Genomic DNA, 21,254 nt, shown 5'->3' on the forward strand with positions numbered 1-21,254 from the left:
CTGCCCTCCCTTGCAGGCCTGGTCCCTCCCAACTGCCCTCCCCTGCTGGCCTTCTTGTGGTGGCCATCTTGTGTCAACACGGGGACAGCCATCTTGTGTGTTGGAGTGATGGTCAATTTGCATATTACTCTTTTATTAGATAGAATAGAGGCCTGGTGCATGGGTGGGGGCTGGCTGGTTTGCCCTGAAGGGTGTCCTGGATCAGGCTGGGGGTTCCCTTGGGGCATGGGGTGGCCTGGGCAAGGGGCCTGTGGTGGTCTGCAGGTCAGCCATGCCCCCCAGCGACCCAAGCGGAGGTCCTGGTATCTGGGATTTATTTATCTTCTATAATTGAAACTTTGTAGCCTTGCGTGGAGTCCAGGGCCGGCCAGGGTGTGCGGGAAACTTGGCTTCCTCCATTGCCAGGGAAGCCCAAGCCTCCTGCTCACTCTGTGGCCGCAGCCATCTTGGTTGGATTAATTTGCATACTTACTCCTGATTGGTTGGTGGGTGTGGCTTGTGGGTGTAGCAGAGGTATGGTCAATTTGCATATTACTCTTTTATTAGATAGGATTTAAACAGGCCTTCAGCTTAATTGCCTGACTAGTAAGATTGCACTGTCCTATTAATATTGTATTATCTACCTCAAGGGATTTCCATGATCATTCAGTGGAATAATGTATGTAAGAATAGTGTATAAAGTACTAAACAGATGTGAATAGTTATTTAAATTTATGTTATTGAACTAAAATTATAGTGTTTTCCATTAGAATTATTTAAAATTATTTTTGTCCTTTCATATATTCTATATGCTGTTAAAGTAAATATGACTTAAAATCAAATCATTTCACAAGCCATGTGGAGGGAATTCTAATCAAAGCAAACATACTAATGAAACTACAATGAAAAATTGTGGATGTGATGTGTCTTTCACTCCTGAGAATTTATGCTTCTGCTCTGACTACCATATGTTATAAATGCCAGTGCATTCTCTGGGACACATCTCATAGTGACCTTAGTAAGTACAAAATGGACTTGGGCAAAGAAATTGTCGTTCAATTATAGTAAACTAGAGGCCCGGTGCATGAAATTTGTGCACTGGGGGGGGGTTGTCCCTCAGCCCAGCCTGCACCCTCTCCAACCTGGGACCACTCAGGGGATGTCCTACTGCCGATAAACCGGCAGTCAGACATCCCTCTCACAATCCAGGACTGCTGGCTCTTAACCGCTCGCCTGCCTGCCTGCCTGATTGCCCCTAACCACTCCCCTGCCAGCCTGATTGATGGCTAACTGCTCCCCTGCCGGCCCGATCGCCCCCAACTGCCCTCCCCTGCCAGCCTGGTCACCCCCAACTGCCCTCCCCTGTTGGCCCAATCACCACCAACTGCCCTCACCTGCTTGCCTGGTAACCCCTAAATGCCCTCCCCTGCCGGCCTGGTTGCCCCCAACTGCCCTCCCCTGTAGGCCCAGTCGCCCCCAGTGTCCTCCCCTGCTGGCCCAGTAACCCCCAACTGCCCTCCCCTGCAGGCCTGGTCCCCCCAAACTGCCCTCCCCTGCCGGCCTTGTCACCCCCAACTGCCCTGCACTGCAGGCCTGGTCCCCCGCAACTGCCTTCCCCTGCAGGCCATCTTTGACCACATGGGGGTGGCCATCTTTGACCACATGGGGGCGGCCATCTTGTGTGAGGGTATGAGGGTCAATTTGTATATTACCTCTTTATTATATAGGATTACCTTCTTGGAATTTGTAGTTATCAGTAATATCCTTCATGCCATCTCCTCCAATTTGTTTGGTCACAATTAACTTCCCAATGTGAGTGGTATCAACAGCTTCCACCACATGAGTTCCATCTTTTTTAGCTGTAATGTAAACAAGATCACTGTTGACCTAAAAACAGGAAAAGAGAGCATTAGCTGTCATGAAGTGTCTTTGTTACCAAAATCTCTACCTCTCAATGGTGTAGTCATCTAATACCCTTAGAGTTGGTATGTTTCAACAACACTGGATTCATAGGGATAAACTCACTTAAAAGCTATTCTATATGGGAATCTAGTCTAGATTAATAATCAGGTATTTTTAATTAAGAATATTTAGAAGTGGGACTCTCAGTTGTCTAAACATCAATCACTTCTTTCTCCCCTTTTTTCTTTTCTTTTATACTCTGAGGATATGTTTATTGATGAGAGAGAGAGAGAGAGAGAGAGAGAGAGAGAGAGAGAGAGAGAGAGAGTAACATTGACTCCCATACACGCCCGGACCAGGGATCAAACCCACAACCTAGGTATATGCCCTGACTCACAATGGAACTGAAACATTTTAGTGTACAAGACAATGCTCCAACCAACTGAGCCACCCGGCAAAGGCTCTTCCCTTTTCTCTTGCTGGTGAATCCCACCTCTTAAGAGAGAACTGAAAGTACCATGTCTGGTACTTGCTTTCCCAGACTTCTTTTAAGCCAGCAGTAACCGTGTGACCTACTTCTTGGAAAATGAGAATCTCAGTTGGGTGGCTTCTGGGAATGACTTTTTATAAAAGGAGAGCAGTACTTGGTGAGTTTTCCCTACTCTTTCTGCTTTTGAATGTTTTCATGTGAAGTGAAGTGACACTTGGAGCTGCTTTAATCATCCTGAGACAGTGAAAAGCAACATTGCCAGCAATACAAAGCTGGTAGAGTAGAATGATAAGAAGCATTTGAGGACTTCACAATGCTGTTAAATGGCTAAGCCAACCTTGGGATACCTACTTCAGGTGTGTGTCATGTGTCACTGAGCCACTTCTGACTCCTGGTGACTCTGTGAATGAGTGATGTTCACAATGTCCTGTGCTCAACAGTCCTTCTCAACTCCTGTAGACTTATGCCTACAGCCTTTTTTATGTAGCCAGCCCATCTCATATTTGGTTTCCCTCTTTCCTACTGCCTTCTACTTTCCCCAGCTTTGTCATCTTTTTTTTTTTTAAATTACATATTATTGATTTTTTACAGAAAGGAAGGGAGAGGGATAGAGAGTTAGAAACATCGATGAGAGAGAAACATCAATCAGCTGCCCCTGCACACCCCCCACTCAGGATGTGCCCACAACCAAGGTACATGCCCTTGACCAGAATCAAACCTGGGACCCTTGAGTTCACAGGCCAACGCTCTATCCACTGAGCCAAACCGGTTAGGGCAGTTACGGTCTTTTTAAAAAAACTGCCCTTCTCATGATGTGCCTGAAGTAGGACAGCTTTGGTTTTGTCATTTTTGCTCTAGAACCCATTTGTTCATTTTCTGTGGTCCAGGGTATCCTCCAACATCATATTTTATATAAATAATTATTTTTTTCCTACCAGCCTTACTCTGTACATAGTAATTGGGAATAAGAGGGTGTGGGTGATCTTAGCCTTGGTCTCTAAGGACACATCTGTGCTCTTGGTGATCTTTCTAATGCTTTCATTGCTGTCCTTTGAGTCTCAGCCTTCTCTTGATTTCTTGGCTTCAGTCTCCATTTGAAGTGATGACTAAGTCAAGATAAACAAAATATTTAACGATTTTAATGTCTTCATTGTCTATCTCTACAGTGGAATAGTAAGAACAGGGGATGCTGGGAGAAATATAGGACCCAGGCTGTGTAACTTTGGGCAAGTTACTGAATCTCTGGGTTTAAGAACACTGTCTTCGCAGGGCTGGTAGGTAGATCAGTATTACTTGTGAAAACCCTATGTTTAAGACCAATTTCTTTAGAATGGAAGGAGTCTTAGTGATCACCTAGTCCTTCCTCCACATTTGAAGGGACTGTGGTCACGCAGAGCCTGGCATCCCACCGTGGAATCTGGTGCTATTTTCAGCATATCACAGACTTGCCTCAGGGTCAGGCACAGGCACAGGCACAGGCACAAGCACAGGCACAGGCACAGGCACAAGCACAGGCACAGGCACAGGCACAGGCACAGGCACAGGCACAGGCACTTCCTGCACAGCCTGAGTGAGGTTCAGGCCCCCGGGGACTCAGCAAAGGAGGGGTGGGGCAGAAGGCAGCAGGGGCCTCTCTGCAAACTCCTGCCTGTGCCCGTGGAATGGAAACACATGTCCACTGCTGCCAGAGGCCACACTCCACCACAAAGGATGGAGACTTTCTTCGGAACCCAGGACAGAGTTTTCTTTGTTCATTGGTTCCCAATGGAGATAACTGCATGGCACATAGCTGTGTAGGGAAAGTGGTGGTCCTCTGAGGACACATGGAGGCAGTGGGTACCTGCCTGGTCCACCAGCTTTCCCGGCCCACCTGCTGTAAATCTGCCTGTGCTCACCATTCCTGCAGCCTGCAGCTGGCCATGTGCCACGTCCTGTGTGCCTCATCTCCCACTAGCGGTTGGGGGTGCCATTTGGCCCCAATCTCTCTGAGATACTCTTCTTAGCAGTGTACTCAGTGTCAGCTTTTGTTTGCTTGCCTGCTTGACTCCTTCATTCATTCATGACTACTATGTCCAGAACTTGCTTTCAGCAATGAGAAGCCAGAGAGAGAAATAATCAACACTAAGGCTGGATAGAAGGATAAAAACAACAGAGCACAGAGCAGACTATGATATTTCAGGTGGGGTGGGGTGAGTGAGGGCCTCTTTGAGGAGGTGACCGGAACAGAGACCAGGATACAGTGAGAGAGCAGAACATCCCCCTAACATACAGAAGGGGAAGAGCTTTTGCACCAAAAGGAACGGGGTGTGTCCAGACTGAAATGAGAGCATGTTTGGATGTTTCCAGGACAGTAAGAAGGTCAGTGTGGCTGAAGGGAAATGAGGAAGGGGTGAGAGTGAAGGGGAAGCCAGGGGCCAGATCACACCAAACCTTGTGAAGATTGATGTCCAATTTTATTTTAAGGGTGATGGGAATCTGTTAGATGGTTGGAGGCAGGGTGGTGACAGGTTTTTATTTACATTTTAAAAGACAATTCTGGCTGATTTGTGGAGAATAGATCGGAAAGGGGGTAAGAGAGGAGGAGGGAGATGAATTAGCAGGCAACTCCCCAGGGCTCAGAGCTGTACAGAGCTCAGAGGGTAACGATGAGGATCATAGACAGGGTTGATGAATGACAGTTTTTAAAGGTATTTCTGGCGAGATGCCCGAGGAAGGTTAAAAAGAGAAGCCAAGATGATTTCCAAGTTTTATGTTATTTGAATGAATGAAAGAATTATTTCGGGTCAGAAGAGAAGATGCCAGAAAATGGGCTGCATATAACAAGTGGTAGCCAAATAAACAACTTTGGATTGAGAATAAAGAATCTGCAGGGAGGCAGCTGCACAGCTTGTCACAGAGGACTGATGGCCCAGCGCTGGGGAAGGAGCTGGCTACTGTGGCCCTGAGGGATCCGTCATGACTGCTGCAAACCCAGCCCAGTGCCGGGGAGGGGAGGTAGGCGTGTGTGCGTGTGCGTGTATGTGCACATGTGCATGCATGTGTGTGCATGCGCGTGTGTGGGTGTGAGTGGGATGGTGTGAAGGAGAATACAGATCCAAGCAGAGGAAGCTAAGCTAGCAGAGGAGCCGCTGCTCCTGAGAGCTTAGTGACGGTGGAATTCAGGAGACGACTGCAGACTCCCAGGACTGTCCCGCTCCCTTCTCACCTCTTTGGAGGCCCAAGGACACCACTATTTGGGGAGAGAAAAGGCAGAGGGCCCTTCAGAACTGAGAAACTCACCCCAGCACCGAGGGCATGAGAAGGCAGCAGGGGAGAGAAGTAAGTTTTAAGCCCTGAAAGGAATCTGTAAATGCTAAGGATAAATTTCCTAAATAGAGGAGAGGAAAAGGGACAGAGGTAAGATGCTTTCCCTCATGCTCCCTCTTATTTGGGCTTCTGCTGTCACTAAAGGAGAAGAGCAAAAAAGTCAGTAAGCATGATGCTGGCTCTGGCCCGGAAGTGAGTGGGGAGTGACCAGGGACATCAGCATCCAGGGGATAAGGAGGGGCAGACTCCAGCGGGTGCCCGCCTGCCTGCAGGGAGAGGCCAACTGCCCCAGTCAGGAGGTGGGAGTGGGAAGAGAGGACAAGGCCCAAAGCCTGAGTCATGGAGGCGCCCCCATGGGGTATGACTTTAGGTTCCCTTGAGAAAAGATTCTTCAGACCCTAGTTAACAGCTCAAACAGCTCTTATAAATGACTCGGCCCTGGAGCTCAGCCTGTGCCAGAGCAACAAACGTACACTCTGTCAGACGAGTCTGCAGCGGTGAGAGGAGTAATTATAATCTGCACATCCCGATGTCATCCATAACACCCGATCTATATTTAATAATGGCAAGAGCTTTGCATTAACAGCTATTAGGCAATTTGCTCTTGGAGGGAGGCTCCTTCCTCTCTCCTTCTTTGCAGCAATAAAGCGTAATGAAAATATGAAACAAGGCTTTGTGAATTTTAGAGTGATTTCCTATTAAGAGGTTCTTATAGCAGCATAAACTCTCAGATGGCAGCTGGGAGGTTTGGATAAATCTTCAAATCCCAAAGTGAAAAGGAGGGAATAAAATCCAAACACGGCAACGCCTGCTCTCCCCGGCTTCTAGCAACTGCGAAGGGAGGTGTGGTGGAAGATACCCTGCTCGTTTTGTGCATTTCCCATTTCTGATGGCGCTGTCTAAATATTTACGTTTATTGTACTCCCTAAACATTTTCCAGTCTTGCCTCCTTCTTCGCCCTCGATTGCCTTTTGCCCAGTCCTCTCCGTGGAGACTCTCGTTTACAAGATGAAGAGCCCATTTCTCAGGACCTAAATTCCTCACGTCTAGTTCCTTCAGCTGTCATCTCTGACACCAGCACCACATTTTGTGAGCCTGCATAGATACACACCATTGGGATGCCACTGGCCGTCCTCTCTGCCTGAAATGCTTCCCTTCCTCCGGCTTCTTTCGTAGCCTCTTTTCCTGAGTAACTGCTGATCACCTCTCAAGACTCAGCTCTGGCACCAACCCCTGAGGGAGCATCCAGACGCTCCTCCCAGGGCTCCTGCCGCCAACGTCTCCTCTGGTGGCTATCACGAAGGTGTCCTTCCTGTCTGTCCCCATGTCACCCTCCCACCCTAGACATGGTCTTTGGTGTCCTACTTCAGTTCCCAGCCCATATTTCTCAGTTAATGAATCTGTATATATAAATGCAGACCAGTTATCACCGACATAACTCACCTGCCAGTTCCATAGCATCTCTTGTGCTATTATTATTTAACTTTTGATGTGTTTATGTACTCCATCTCCCATAAAGAATCAAGTTTCTTAAGGACATAGGCCTCACATATTTTTATTTATTTTTTTTGCTTTTCAGTTTTTTGTTTGTTTTTCCAATTTTTTTTATTAAGGTATTATATGTGTACATATCTTACCATTGCCCACCCCACCCCACTCCCATACATGCCCTCACCCCCCAGAGTTTTGCGTCCATTGGTTATGCTTATATGCATGCATACAAGTCCTTTGGTTGATCACTTATCTTCCCCACCTCTCCCTAACCTTCCTGCTGTAATTTGACAGACTGTTTGATGCTTTACTGCCTCTGTATCTATCTTTTTGTTCAAGTTTATAATGTTCTTTATTATCCATAAATGAGTGAGATCATGTGGTATTTTTCTTTCATTGACTGGCTTATTTCACTCAGCATAATGTTCTCCAATTCCATCCAGGTTGCTGCAAATGGTAAGAATTCCTTCTTTTTTATGGCAGCATAATATTCCATTGTGTAGATGTACCATAGTTTTCTGATCCAGTCATCTGCTGATGGGCACTTAGGCTGTTTCCAGATCTTAGCTATTGTAAATTGTGCTGCTATGAACATAGGGGTGCATATATCCTTTCTGATTGGTGTTCCCAGTTTCTTAGGATATATTCCTAGGAGTGGGATTACTGGGTCAAATGGGAGTTCCATTTTCAGTTTTTTGAGGAAAGTCCATACTGTTCTCCACAGTGGCTGCACCAGTCTGCATTCCCACCAGCAGTGCACGAGGGTTCCTTTTTCTCCGCATCCTCGCCAACACTTGTCGTTTGTTGATTTCTTGATGATAGCCATTCTGATAGGTGTGAGATGGTACCGCATTGTTGTTTTGATTTGAATCTCTCGGATAATTAGTGACGTTGAGCATGTTTTCATGTGTCTCTTGGCCTTCCTTCTGTCTTCTTTGGAAAAGATTCTATTTAGGTCCGTTGCCCATTTTTTTATTGGATCATTTATCTTCCTTTTATTAAGTTGTATAAGCTGCCTGTAGATGTTGGAGATTAAACCTTTATCAGTGATACCATTTGCAAATATGTTCTCCCATGCAGTGGGCTTTCTTGTTGTTTTGTTGATAGTTTCTTTTGCTGTAAAAAAGCTTTTTATTTTGATGTAGTCCCATTTGTTTATTTTCTCTTTAGCTTCCATTGCCCTAGGGGCAGTATTGGTGAAGAAGTTTTTTTGGCATATGTCTTAGATTTTGCTGCCTGTGGATTCCTCTAGTATTTTTATGGTTTCCCGTCTTATGTTTAAGTCCTGTATCCATTTTGAGTTTATTTTTGTGTATGGCGTAAGTTGGTGATCTAGCTTCATTTTTTTGCATGTATCTGTCCAATTTTCCCAACACCATTTATTGAAGAGACTGTCTTTATTCCATTGTATGTTCATGCCTCCTTTGTCAAATATTAATTGAGCATAGTGGTTTGGATCAATATCTGTATTCTCTATTCTGTTCCATTGATCTATATGTCTGTTCTTGTGCCAGTACCAGGCTGTTTTGAGAATAGTGGCTTTGTAATACAGCTTGAAATCTGGTATTGAGATCCCACCTACTTTATTCTTCTTTCTCAGGATTGCTGTGGCTCTTCGGGGTCTTTTTTTATTTCAGATGAATTTTTGGAGAGTTCTTTCAAGGTCTGTGAAATATGCCGTTAGTATTTTAATGGGGAGTGTATTGAATCTATAGATTGCTTTGGGTAGTATGGACATTTTAATGATGTTGATTCTACCAATCCATGAACATGGTATGTTCTTCCATCTGTTTATGTCTTCCTCTATCTCTTTTTTCAGTGTCCTGTAGTTTTTCGTGTATAGGTCTTTTACCTCCTTAGTTAAGTTTATTCCTAGGTATCTTAATTTTTTTGGTGCGATGGTAAATGGGATTGCCTTTTTAGTCTCTCTGTCTGTAAGTTCACTATTGGTGTATAGAAAGGCCATAGATTTCTTGGCGTTAATTTTGTATCCTGCTACATTTAGGCCTCACATATTAATAATAGTTATTCATTCTAGTCCTAGAGTATGATGATTAGAAAAGCAATTTCTTTTGAGGGGGGGAAAAATCTCAAAACATCTAGGAAAGAAAATGTTAGCTAAGAACTGCATGTAGAATGAAGAGCCTGATTGGAAAGATGCCAGTGCTCTATTGTTTGAGGTGTTAAGAGGTGGGGAGGAAAGCAGCACGTTCCGCGGCTTCCCACTTACCTCTGCAAAAACGAAGGGTGCATCAAACTGGAAGCAAACGTGGCCGTGCTTAATGGCTTGAACAGAGGCCGGGCCACACCGGTACATCCCTGCATCACACAGAGGAGAGAGTGTGAGTCTTCACGTCTGTCCAAACACAGGACAGGTGCGACACTGAGGAGGCTCTGCAGAGGCAAGTGTGGCATTGATTTAGCCCAGATGCTTTCCATGCCAGAGGGCAGGTGACCAGTGTGTGCAATCAGGATGGTTTCATTGGAAACTCCTCCTCAATCCAAAATTTGAAGCCATAAAAAAAAGGCAGGGCATCACCATTCCCATGTCTATTTTTCCACCTACCAACACACATTCGAGAGTGGGTGCCAAGCTGTTGGCTCACATAACATTTATGCTTCCACAGTGGGTGTCTGCAGTGTTGGGAGTGATGATGTCCTCTGTGCTGTGTTGTTGATTTGTGTTTTGAACATTTGTGCACCTGAAGTCTGTATAATTTTGTTTACCAGTGTCACCCCAATAAATTCAATAAAAAAATAATAGACAAGAAAAAAAGAAAAAGACAACAAACCACATGTCAAGTTTGAATGGAGAATTCAGACACTAGCCACACATTGACCAATGCGCCATCTGCACCGAGGAAGTCAATAGGCCCACGTTTAAATTTATAAAGTTTTTAAATTTTAACCAGTGATCTCTAGCTAATAAGAGATTTGCTATTAGTCATTCTGGAGTCTCATCAAGATATAGAGTGGGCAAAAATAGATTTACAGTTGTGAGTGTGCGAAACACGGTGTTTATTCTGGTATTATTATTATTTATTAATTATTGTATTATTTTCCATCCTAACAGCTGTAAACCTCCTTTGCCCCACCCTGTATAATTTAAAACACCAGGAAGCATTGAGCTTTCTCCTTTAGAACCCACTAAGACTCTCTTGTAATTGCATGATGAATGTTTATGTGTATGTGTATACACACACACACCAGTATCTCATATCAACACCTGAGGAAATAAATATAATGTCCCCAGGCCACTACCTTTTATCACCACATCAAAAATTAATGGAGGCTTATGATGTGTTTATAAAAATCCAGGGGGTCATACTGTCACTCTTTGCTTAGCATAATTTGCAAGTTAGACAACAAATAGCCACAGTCTCAAGTTTTGAACAAAATCATGCAATATAAAAATAAACTGGTTCTGGAAAAACACCAGTGTTTTTAGTCCTTTATTTTCTCTCCTGCCTTGTTTCTTACCACTGTATACCAGGGAGGGTGCAGGTATGTTTTACAGCCTAAAGTGCTGACACAGATGTTTTTCTCCTGTCTTCAAAACTGCTTATCAAAGCAGGAGTAGAAGAATCATGTATGTTAAGTTTTATGCTCTTTTTCTGAAAGTTATAAAGTAATCCAGGGAAAGGCAACCATTGAATTGAAGTAAAACCTGACTGGCAGGTGGCTAGTACTGTCTGTGAGCACAGGGAACACCCTTCTGCTACGGGTTTCCCCTGAGAGTGTTTCCCACACAGCAAGTGCAATCACAAAAGCAACATGAAGATCAGCAGTCAAACAGCTCCCTCAAGAGAGGATGCAGGTTACCGTCACTGTTTTCCTGGGGGGTGCTGTCCACGACCTGCCAGCCTCCAAATCCAACGGGAAGATCAGGCCTCGTCATCCAGGCTTCATTCCAGCAGTGGTAGTTCCTTGGAAAACACCACTCCAGTGAGATTAAATTTCCCATCACACTCAGTACTCCAAAACATAAAAAAAGTGACCCAAAATCCTGAGGATATGCCATCCATATATATAAAAAGCCAAGGGCCCTCATGACCGAAACAACCAGATGGATGACCAAATAGGATGCATGGGGTGACCAGGCTGGCAGGGGGGTTATTGAAGGATGACCAAACGACTGAACAAGCAGGCTGTGTGGGGCGACCAGGTCGGAAGGGGGGGGGTAGTGAGGGGCGACCAGGCTGGTGGGGGGGCAATTGGGGGGACCAGGCTGGTGGGAGGGCAGTTGAGGGTGACCAGGCTGATAGGGGGCAGTTAGGAGTGACCAGGCCAGCAGGGGGGCAATTGGGGGCGACCAGGATGGCAGAGGGGGCAGTGAGGGGTGACCAGCTGGCATGGAGGGCAGTTAGAGGCAACCAGGCCAGCAGAGGGGGGGGGAAATTGGGGGCAAACAGGCTGGCAGGGGGTCTGTTAGGAGCGACCAGGCCAGCAGGGGGACAGTTAGGGGCGACCAGGTTGGCAGTGGGGGCAGTTAGGAGCAACCAGCTGGTGAGGGGTGCAGTTGGGGGTGACCAGGCCAGCGGGGGTGGGGGGGAGTTGGGGGCGACCAGGCTGGCAGGGGGGGCAGTTAGGGGTGACCAGGCAGGCAGGTTGGTGAACAGTTAGAAGCCAGCAGTCCAGGATTGTGAGAGGGCTATCCAATTGCCGGTTTCGGCCGGCAGTCGGACATCCCCTGAGGGGTCCCAGGTTGGAGAGAGTGAAGGCTGGGCTAAGGGGACCCTCCCCCCCATGCACAAATTTCGTCCATGCACAAATTTCATGCACCAGGCCTCTAGTCTACTAATATTGGACTAGATTAAACTAAATCCAGGACTTCCAGAGATGTCCTGGGGTTCTAGAATTGAGTTTGCAAAGCTGATCCATTCCCATGGGTATCCCTAAGGGCACTCACATAACTGGACATAGCTCTTCTCCTGCTAATATCAGTTTCAAGGACCCTCAGAGATACTCTAATCAGTGCATTAAGCAGTTTTGATCTTAACTATTCTCTGCTGCCTAATGAAACAAAAATTACTATCTGCTAAGGGGGTAGGAAAGAAAAGTTAATTGAAAACAAAATACATATCTTTGAGTTTCTTTTATATTTATGTACATTAGATTTATAAAAAGCATATTCCTTGTAACCATTAAGCAATAAAATGCCTGTATTTAGATCATTGCCATGGAAACTATAACATTAATTCATGATTATAATTGTCTATAATTTGTGGCAAATTTCCATTTTCCGTTCAACAAGATGGAAAGGTTATCAGGGCAAGTGTCTCTTTACCCTTTATCAAACAAAGGTGGGCAACCCATGAACTAAGGGCCATGCAAAACTTTTCCCAACTTTGCATATGACCCTGGAGACAAGAGCATGGAAAATAATGTCATCATGAATTATATTATTATGTCCCTGAAAAGACCTGAAATTATGTGACAATACAGGAACAAATGAGCACATGAACCCGACTATATGACAGAAAATCCTCATAGAGAAACAACAGTTAACGGTGGGGAGGTCATTACAGCAGTGTTTGTTTATAGCACTGATGAATTTCAGCTCCAACTACCATCCAGCCTTTTCCTAAATGTCCTTCAACATTAGTAATTCATGCATCTCCCCTTGTCTCTCTGAGAACAGCTCAACGTTTATTGGCTCAATTCAGAGGTATTTATTTAATTATGCACCCATTATGTGTCAGGCACCATGCTAGGAACTGGAGATCAACAAAGATCAAGACATAGTTTTTGCTCATAAGTAGCCTCACAACTTAGGAGAAATGGCAAACATGTACTAGTAAACCAATTAGTCAAACATTTCATAAGGTTTCTGTGAGGCTTAAACAATATACTCCATGTAAAACACTCTACGTCTGGCATGTGGTAAGTGCTCAAAAATGGTAACTCTCAGACATTAAAAAATAATTGATGTGATGCATGCTATACTGGAAATTCATCTGAGATGCAATTGGTCTCTGTGAAAAACTCTTAGGGCATACGGGAAGGCTCACAGCAGAAGTGAGATTTGAACTGACCCCGGAAGGTTAGCAGGTCAGCAAAAGGAGTAAGAACAAAGTTGTGGAGGCATGAAATAGCCAACACAGTGTATTGGGGAACTGTATGCTGTCCCTGTGGTTGGAGGGAAGCTTGTTTGCATATTTGTGTGTATGAGAGAAGAGAGATGGCAGGTGAAGGTGGGCAGGAAATCACAACACTGACAAATACCTATGACACTCACTGAGTGCCAGGCACCATTCTAAAACCTTTCTGTATATTGACACATCGGATATTCCTAGCACCCTATCAGAAGGGCACTGTTATTTATTATCCCCAGTTTACAAGGGAGGAAACTGAAGCACAGAGAGGTTAAGACTCTTTCCCAAGGTCACAGACAGCTAGTCTATACTAATAAAAGGGTAATATGCTAATTAGACCAGGAGACCTTCCAGGATACCTTCCGGACGTTCTTCTGGACAAAGCTATGGTGGCGGGGCCGAGGCAGAGGCAGTTAGGGGTGATCAGGCTAGGAGGGGAAGGCAATTGGGGGGCGAGCAGGCTGGCAGGGGGGAGCAGTTGGGGGCCAGCAGGCCAGCAGGCAAAGTGGTTAAGGGTGATCAGACAGGCAGGCAGGTGAGCGGTTAGGAGCCAGCAGTCCCAGATTGCGAGAGGGATGTCCAACTACTGGCAGTCCCAGATTGGAGAGGGTGCAGGTCGGGCTGAGGGACATCCCCCCCCATGCACGAATTTCATGTACCAGGCCACTAGTTAGTAATAAAACTCCAGGGTCCATGCTTTTAAATGTTGACTTATGCCATAGGTAAAAATGAGATTTTGAAATCCTTTATCCCAAGTTAAATATTTGGGTTTTATTCTTGGGAAAGTTAAATTTGCAGTTCTGTATTTGTGAAAGGTATGTGAAGAGGCAATATGGGAGATTGAGTCAAGTTACCTCACCCCCCCACCCCCCACCACACACACACACACACCAAAATAGTGCAATAGTTGCAATGGATCAAAAATCTGTTCACTAAAGAGGTGGTCTTCACAGTGGAGAGGGAGAGGAGCCACTGAGAGGTTCAACTGATGTCTTATGGAGATGTGAAGGAACCAGAGGAGCTGAGGAAGAGTTTCACATTTGCAGTATGATGGTTCTGTTTACCAAGACTGAAGGAAGGAGGAAGGGAAGAAGGTTTGTGTTGAAGGGGGTGGTGTAGGGTGGGTGACAAGTTCATTTAGGATATGATGAACTTGAGTGCCTGTGGCAAATCCAGGAGATGAACCCCAAGAGGAATTTTTATATTCACATGTGGCACTCAGGATTTGATGAGGAGGAAGCCCCTGGTGATGGAGGAGAGTGAGGAAAAGAGCCAGACGAGGAGTGAGTGGGAAGGGGAGAGGTGCAGTGTAGATTTCTCAGCCAAAAGTGATCTAGATTGTGAAGGGAAGAAGAGAAGATAGGGCAATGGCTAGAAAGAATGCAATGTAAGGAAGATTGTTTTGATTATTTTTACATTAGGAGAGATTGTCATGCTTGTAGAGAAACACATCAGTCAAGAAGGAGTGAGAATAAAAGAAGAACAAAGAGCATTGGCCTAATGGCTCAGTTGATTGGAGTATAGTTTCTTCCACCAAAATGTTGCAGGTTCGATTCCTGAGCAGGCACATACCTAGGTTGCAGATTCAATCCCTGGTTGGGGTGCATAGGGGAGGCAACCGTTGGAAATTTCTCTCACACATCGATGTTTCTCTCTTTCTCCATTACTCGCTCTCAAAAATCAATGAAAACATAAACTTGGGTGAGGATTAAAATAAAAAGAAAGAAAGAAAGACTAAAGAGAGATGGAAAAAAGAAGGCTCCAATAAGGAGGCTGCAAGGGATCAAAAGCAGCACCATGGACAGGTGTGGTGAGTGAGGTATTGGCTGCAGGGGAGGGAGGCACAGACATAGATCAGGGTGGGGTATAGAGGCCCTGGGGTAGGAACATGAGGTTGGCTCTACTTGAGAGCCTCTATCTTTGCTCTGAAGCTGGGAGAAAGGTCACCATATTAAACAATGACTGCTGGCCTCCCTTTTGAACGGCGAAGGTTGCACCATCGGCAGAGAGATCCAGAAAACAAAGCAATAAATCATTTGCAACCCCACATGGACACAGGCTTGCTTCCTACACAACGCGTGCTGCTTGCCAACCCTGACTTACACCGCCACCCTAGATGAAGAGGCTCCAGAACCTCCTGACTTAAATGTAAGTGTCTTGGGCAAGGTTAAGCCTTAAGCAAGGTAAACAAGATTTGCAGTAAAGATCTTAGACAAAAACTTTTATTTGAAGGCAATATTTTTTCATATAAGCAGGAGATGGGTAAATCTTTATTTTCTCTCATTATGATATCTAACTACCTATTTGCAATCTCTTCCACTTTAACCTATGACTGAGGCCTTACTTGTATATTTAGGGTGGAAGAGTTTACTAAATGGATCGGGAACTTGTAGGCAGTGGGCGAGATGAACAGAACTAATTATGTGCTGTCCACCTCACCCAGAGCCTACGAGTTCCAGTGGGGTTGGGTCTTAGTCAGTGCTTGGAAAGCCAATGGTTGGGCTCCCAGAAAGGCGGTGAGCAGAGGGAGGGATGACACCTCCGAAGCCACGGGTCTTACTTCCAGCATGCTGTTCTCTGTTCCAGAAGGGCCAGGGAAAGTATGTTCTGGACCACCCCTGCCATGAGGGTTCCCTTTTGTCTGGATGTTGAGTATGTCTGGGTATACGTACTCGCTTTTATATTTCAAGCTCCTCCATGAAAGAGGCTGATAATTAGACAATTCCGAATTCCATTTACCTCCTCTCCAGGTTGGGAAATCTACATGCTTCTTATTTATAGCTTCATTATCTAGATGCTCGTTAGTCTTTCTGCTTTCATCCTGTAGTCTCAACGTATGTGTAGAGTGTGTGGCTTCAATTTGGGGCTCTGTCTTGTTCACCATCACGTTCCCAGCACCAGAGCCGGCCCTCGGGAGGCACTCACAAAGTCATGGTTGCTTAAAAGGTCAGGCAGGTATAATTAAACCTTTGTTTGTTTTTAAGATTCCAAGTTTTATATTTTTCTCAGAGCTTCATTTGAAGCCTGACTTTGCACTATACCATTGAAATGTGCAGTGTTCCTTTAAAGTTAAAAAATGCATAAACCTTCAAAGTTATTTATTTTCCTTGTTGCCTTGTAGCAGTGTCAAAATTAAAACGAAGCCCCAATTTCATTGAGTGTTGTTATTTAATCAGGTTGAAGATAACTTTTTAGGGTGGATAATGATGGAGATGACAAGTGAAGAACACATTTTTGCTTTATGTCATTTTCTGTACTCTTCCTGTAGTGACAGTTAGTGATTTCTGGGGCACCTTTCAAATAGGCAGTTTCGGTACAAAGGACCCAGAAAGTCTCCACCAAAGGCAGTGCCTTGCTAGAAAAACAGCCATGCACTGCTTGGGGACTCTTGAGGCCAAATTTTACCCTTTGACTCAGTAAACCCTTTTCCTTGGAATTTGCACAGAGGAAATAATCACGGGATGCAATGGGAAGTATATAAGAATGTTCATCCTTGCATTATTTGTAAGAAGGAACAATCAGAAACAGCGCAACTATCCAATACATGGTTAGTGATCCAAAACACAAGATAGGAAACTATTCAGCCACACAAATGCAGATTTATGTTTATTAGGCAGAAAATATATCTATGGTATATTAATTTTTAAAAGCACACTACAGAACACCATATACATGTGTGTATATGTACATGTTCAAGTGTGAAAGGCAGAATTTTAAATGACCTCCACTCTTGTATAATTTTCTCCCCTTGAAATCTATGATAAGATGGGATATCACTCCTGAAATTATGTTACTTTAAATGGCAAAGAGGATTTTTCAGATATAATTCAGGTAATTAATCTGTTGACTTTGAGTTAATTAAATGGGAGATTACCAAGATGGGCCTGACCTAATCAGGTGAGTCCTTTAAATGAGCCTTAGAGTTCAGAGACAGAACAAGCCAGAGACATTCAAAGCATCAGAGACATTGACTGCTGGCCTTGAAGAAGAAGGGCACTTACATAAATTTTAAAGCTGCAAGGAACTGAGTTATTTCATGAACCTAAATGAGCCCTGAACATCAGATAGACAACAGTCTCAGTTAACACTTTGCCATCATTTGAGACCCTGAGCAAAGGACCCAGTTTACCTGTGCCCCAACTCCTGACTCACAGAAACTGATAATAAATTCTTGTTAAGCTGCTAAGTTTTTGGCAATTTGTTATGCAGCAATACAAAAATTAATACAATATTCAGAGACATATTAAAGAATGTTTACCAAAATGTTGATAATGTTGAGTAGTTAGAATATGACTCTTACTTTTGTTGTATTTTCCTGCAATGTTTGACATTTTTATAACAAATACGTACTAATTACCCTCTCTCAATAAAAACATTAAGAGGACTTTTTTTTTTTAATTAAAAGAAGGTAGAGCACAGTTCAGAATCTGCCCTGGTTCTAACAGCTGAGTAAGGTCACATCCAGATTGCTAGAGCCCATGGGAGGGTGGAAAAGTGGACGAGAACATGGCTGAGACTATGACGGGCTTCAGAACTCCGTGTGCTATTAATTCAAAGAAAATAGGATGGATGATTGAAGCCAAGAGTCCTTTACTGCCTTTAACTTTGCTAACTGCTTAAATACTTCCCTAGGTCATCTCATTTACAAACTGTCCAGAAAGGCTTCAGAGAAAAGGATTCCCTAAAAGGGAAGAAAGAGGTATGAGCTTGTAACTTTGTTTCTGCAGCTTTGCCAGGGCTCAAGGGAGAGCACAAACAAGGTCCAGAGAAAGTCCTGGAGGAGATGCCTTGGACCAACTTCAAATGTCAACCAAGTGTTTGAATTCTTTTATATTAAAAATGGCAGGGGTGGAAGAAAGGCACTCATCTAACTTGCAAATTGCTTGTATATTCATAGAAAATGAGCTCAGCTCCACCGCTCTGGACCTGCTGATGTACTTCTAATACAGACAGTGCTATGGTGGCTAAAACGACAGCACATCCTGGAACTGGGAAGCTTTGGCCGTTTCAATGGCAGCAGGGCTGGGGTGGGGTCGGAGTTGTTGGAAAGAAGTGGGGACAAGCTGGTGGATTCTGAGGTGTGTCTAAGAAGACATTCCAAAGAGGAAATGAAAGCTTTGACCCAGAAAAAAACTCGTCACTTAGGAAAGGTAATGAAGCTAGACAACAAAAGGGATGGCGCAGAGGAAGGGAGGTATGCCAGAGGAACCTCGGAGTTGCTGAGAGCTGAGAGCTGGAGCACACACTGCCTCAAGTGCAGCTGCCCACTGTCAGGGCTACCGGAGTGCTGGAACCAGGAGGACACTCAGGGTCTCTCTGGGGTCATGCCAGTCAAAGGCGAGAGGCCCAGTCAGGTGGAGACCAGGCCAGTCCCCCTTATAGGGACCAACTGACTATCAAGAAAAAAGAGAAGATATGAAGGTGTTTGCTTTTGCTTGTCTCAAGCAGGGAAGGGCCCTACAACACTCATTGGGAAGCAGGTTTAAGCACAGTCTGATATAGCAGGAGAGACCCTATTTGAGGGGGTTGAAGATGGGGGGCAGGCTTAAATATGTACTGTAACTTCTAAAATGGAACTAGGAGGTATACTTATAATAATGGTGATAATCAAAATAGTTAGTGACCACCCAGACGCAGACATGAGCCAATTGGAAGCTGCAACCAATCAGAAAGGACACTCACTCTTCATGCCCGTTAAGCCCTGCCATTGCAAACCGGACAAATGCCAACCCCAATGTATTAAATTACGTATAAGTATGATAGTGCTTAAGTTTCTTTCCATTTTCATAGTTATCTGGGAGTGTGTCTTTCCTCAGTCTTGAGAGTATAGCCTTTCAACTCTCTTAAGCTTCCAGATATTGATTTTTTAAATATTTATTAAGAGAATTCTATAGCAGTTTTATTCACAACGATTTTTAGAAAATTGGAGGATGATCATGTAGATTTCTCCCCCCCCCCCCCCTCTTCTGATAGTTCCCCTTTTGTAATTATCTGTTTTATTTTTTCACCGGCACCAGAAAATGGAAGAGCCAGAATAAGACTACATAAGGCAAAACAAAAAACAAACAAAAAAAACAATGCAAAACAAGACAAATAAACAAATAACCCTCCCAAATGCTCAGGAAGTAGATAGCGCTCATTCACATAAGGCACATTTCCCACCACTACTTAGTAGAAGTTCTGTGACTCTGCGGGGTTCCCTCTGCTGGATTCATTTTGAAAATAAGGCCCTGTTCCTCTTCACTACTCTCTCTGTAATAGCAATGAGGAATTTATATTCTACCTGAAAATGAAGAAAAGGTTGGATTTCCAGAGTATTTGTTTGGATAATGCTAATCTGTAAAAAATGTTCTGTAACAAATTCTGGCTAAGTTTATCAATAATTATTGAAAAAAGTGTTTTAAAAACATAAGCAACAGTCTTTGTAGGTACCAAAGTTACTGTTTTGCATTACAAAGCTGTTCATGAGTATAAAGTTCTAAGGTTGATAGATCTTATTTATATGAAGCTTTTCTAGAGGTCTTATTCATCATCAGAAGAAATTAATTTACATTCAGTAAAGCATAGGTGGTGCATATTATATTAGCTTTTAGTTATTTGAAAATTGGTAAACTTTGGTGCATATGATGACTCTCTTAGGCAGAATTTATGATTAACCAAAACATGACATTTTTCTTATTTCTATTTTTGGAATATCTTCATAGAAATACCTTACTACTTTCTATGTGGTTTGTCTTTTGGCTTCCACTTTCTTTTCATTCTACTATCTTGAGAGGTATTTGTAATAACCTCTAATTTTTTTTAACCTCCCAAATTTTCTCTTTGTTCACTCTCAAGTGGGACTTGGGTAGAATAGGGACTACAGGCCCTTTTAGGAGATATTCTAGATGTGGGACTAGGGTGGGTATATAATAGGCATGAGAGGAGAGTCTAGAACAGTGACTTTCAACCTGCAGAAAAAAGTCCCTTCCTAATTTTAAAACAATTATTTTGCAACACCACTTTATTATACAGAAATGAAATCCATAGATAGCTTTCTATACACATAATTTCTCAGGTATCAATATAATGCCCTATAATGTACCAGGAAGTAGAGAAATAAGAGGATATATGTCAGGAAGATGATAATAGACACCAAAATATTCCTACAAAATGTAAAACCTTTAAGGAGTATGGTAGATCCCAACTTGGAAGCACTGTAGTGGTTAAGAGTATGCTCTTGGGAAACACTACCAGGATGGCAGAGTAAGGACCTCCAAAAACTTGCTCCTCCATAAAAGCAATGAGAATATTAGTAAACATGACCAACTTTTCTAGAGCTCTGAAAATGAACCAAAGACTTTCAACAATCTAAGGAGAATTTATTCATTAAAAACAAATGAATTTCAATAAGAATAGTGACCTTGGTGGCATTTTAATTTGCCTTATTCCCACACCTCTCTCCATTTCTCCATGGTAGTCTTGAAATCCAACAGCCTCACCACTATAGTAGTGATAAAAAAGAAGTGTAGCCTATCAACCAATGAAGGGGAGAAAATGGATTTGGAACTTTCTGGAAGCTCCATCTTCAAAGAATTGTCACTATTTAACCTGTCTGGAAGCTCTCTAAAAAGCTCCATTCTCAGGGATTATTTTAATTTGATCAGATTCAGAGATCACTCTGTGCAAATAGCCCTATTGTTAGGATGTTTTCCAAAAAGAATTAGGAGCAACTATTTAACACCATAACTGCCTGAAGAAGGGATACAAGTTGGGTATAAAAAAGTCTGCTCCAAAAAACTTAATATAAAAACCTAGGCACTGAGATGCCCATGGGGGTTTTGAACAACTCTAACATACTCTGAGAGTCTAGGCAGGCGTCCTCAAACTACAGCCCGCGGGCCACATGCGGGTGTTTTTGCCGTTTTGTTTTTTTATTTCAAAATAAGATATATGCAGTGTGCATAGGAATTTGTTCATAGTTTTTTTTTTAAACTATAGTCCGGCCCTCC

The 21,254-nt window shown here is 43.7% G+C and overlaps 1 protein-coding gene across 1 annotated transcript in view; it reads right to left on the bottom strand.

The window, feature by feature from the left end:
* F13A1 (coagulation factor XIII A chain) overlaps positions 1 to 21,254 on the bottom strand; it is a 172,800-nt gene that overhangs the window by 34,352 nt on the left and 117,194 nt on the right. Inside the window, exons 9-11 of the mRNA XM_079778427.1 lie at positions 10,991 to 11,094; positions 9,399 to 9,487; positions 1,713 to 1,866 (exon numbers count right to left, since the gene is read on the bottom strand). Coding sequence (XP_079634553.1) covers positions 1,713 to 1,866; positions 9,399 to 9,487; positions 10,991 to 11,094 — 347 coding nt within the window. The remainder of the gene's footprint in view (positions 1 to 1,712; positions 1,867 to 9,398; positions 9,488 to 10,990; positions 11,095 to 21,254) is intronic.

This window comes from Cnephaeus nilssonii (assembly GCF_951640355.1).
Source record: "Cnephaeus nilssonii genome assembly, chromosome: 7".
Taxonomy (NCBI): domain Eukaryota; kingdom Metazoa; phylum Chordata; class Mammalia; order Chiroptera; family Vespertilionidae; genus Cnephaeus; species Cnephaeus nilssonii.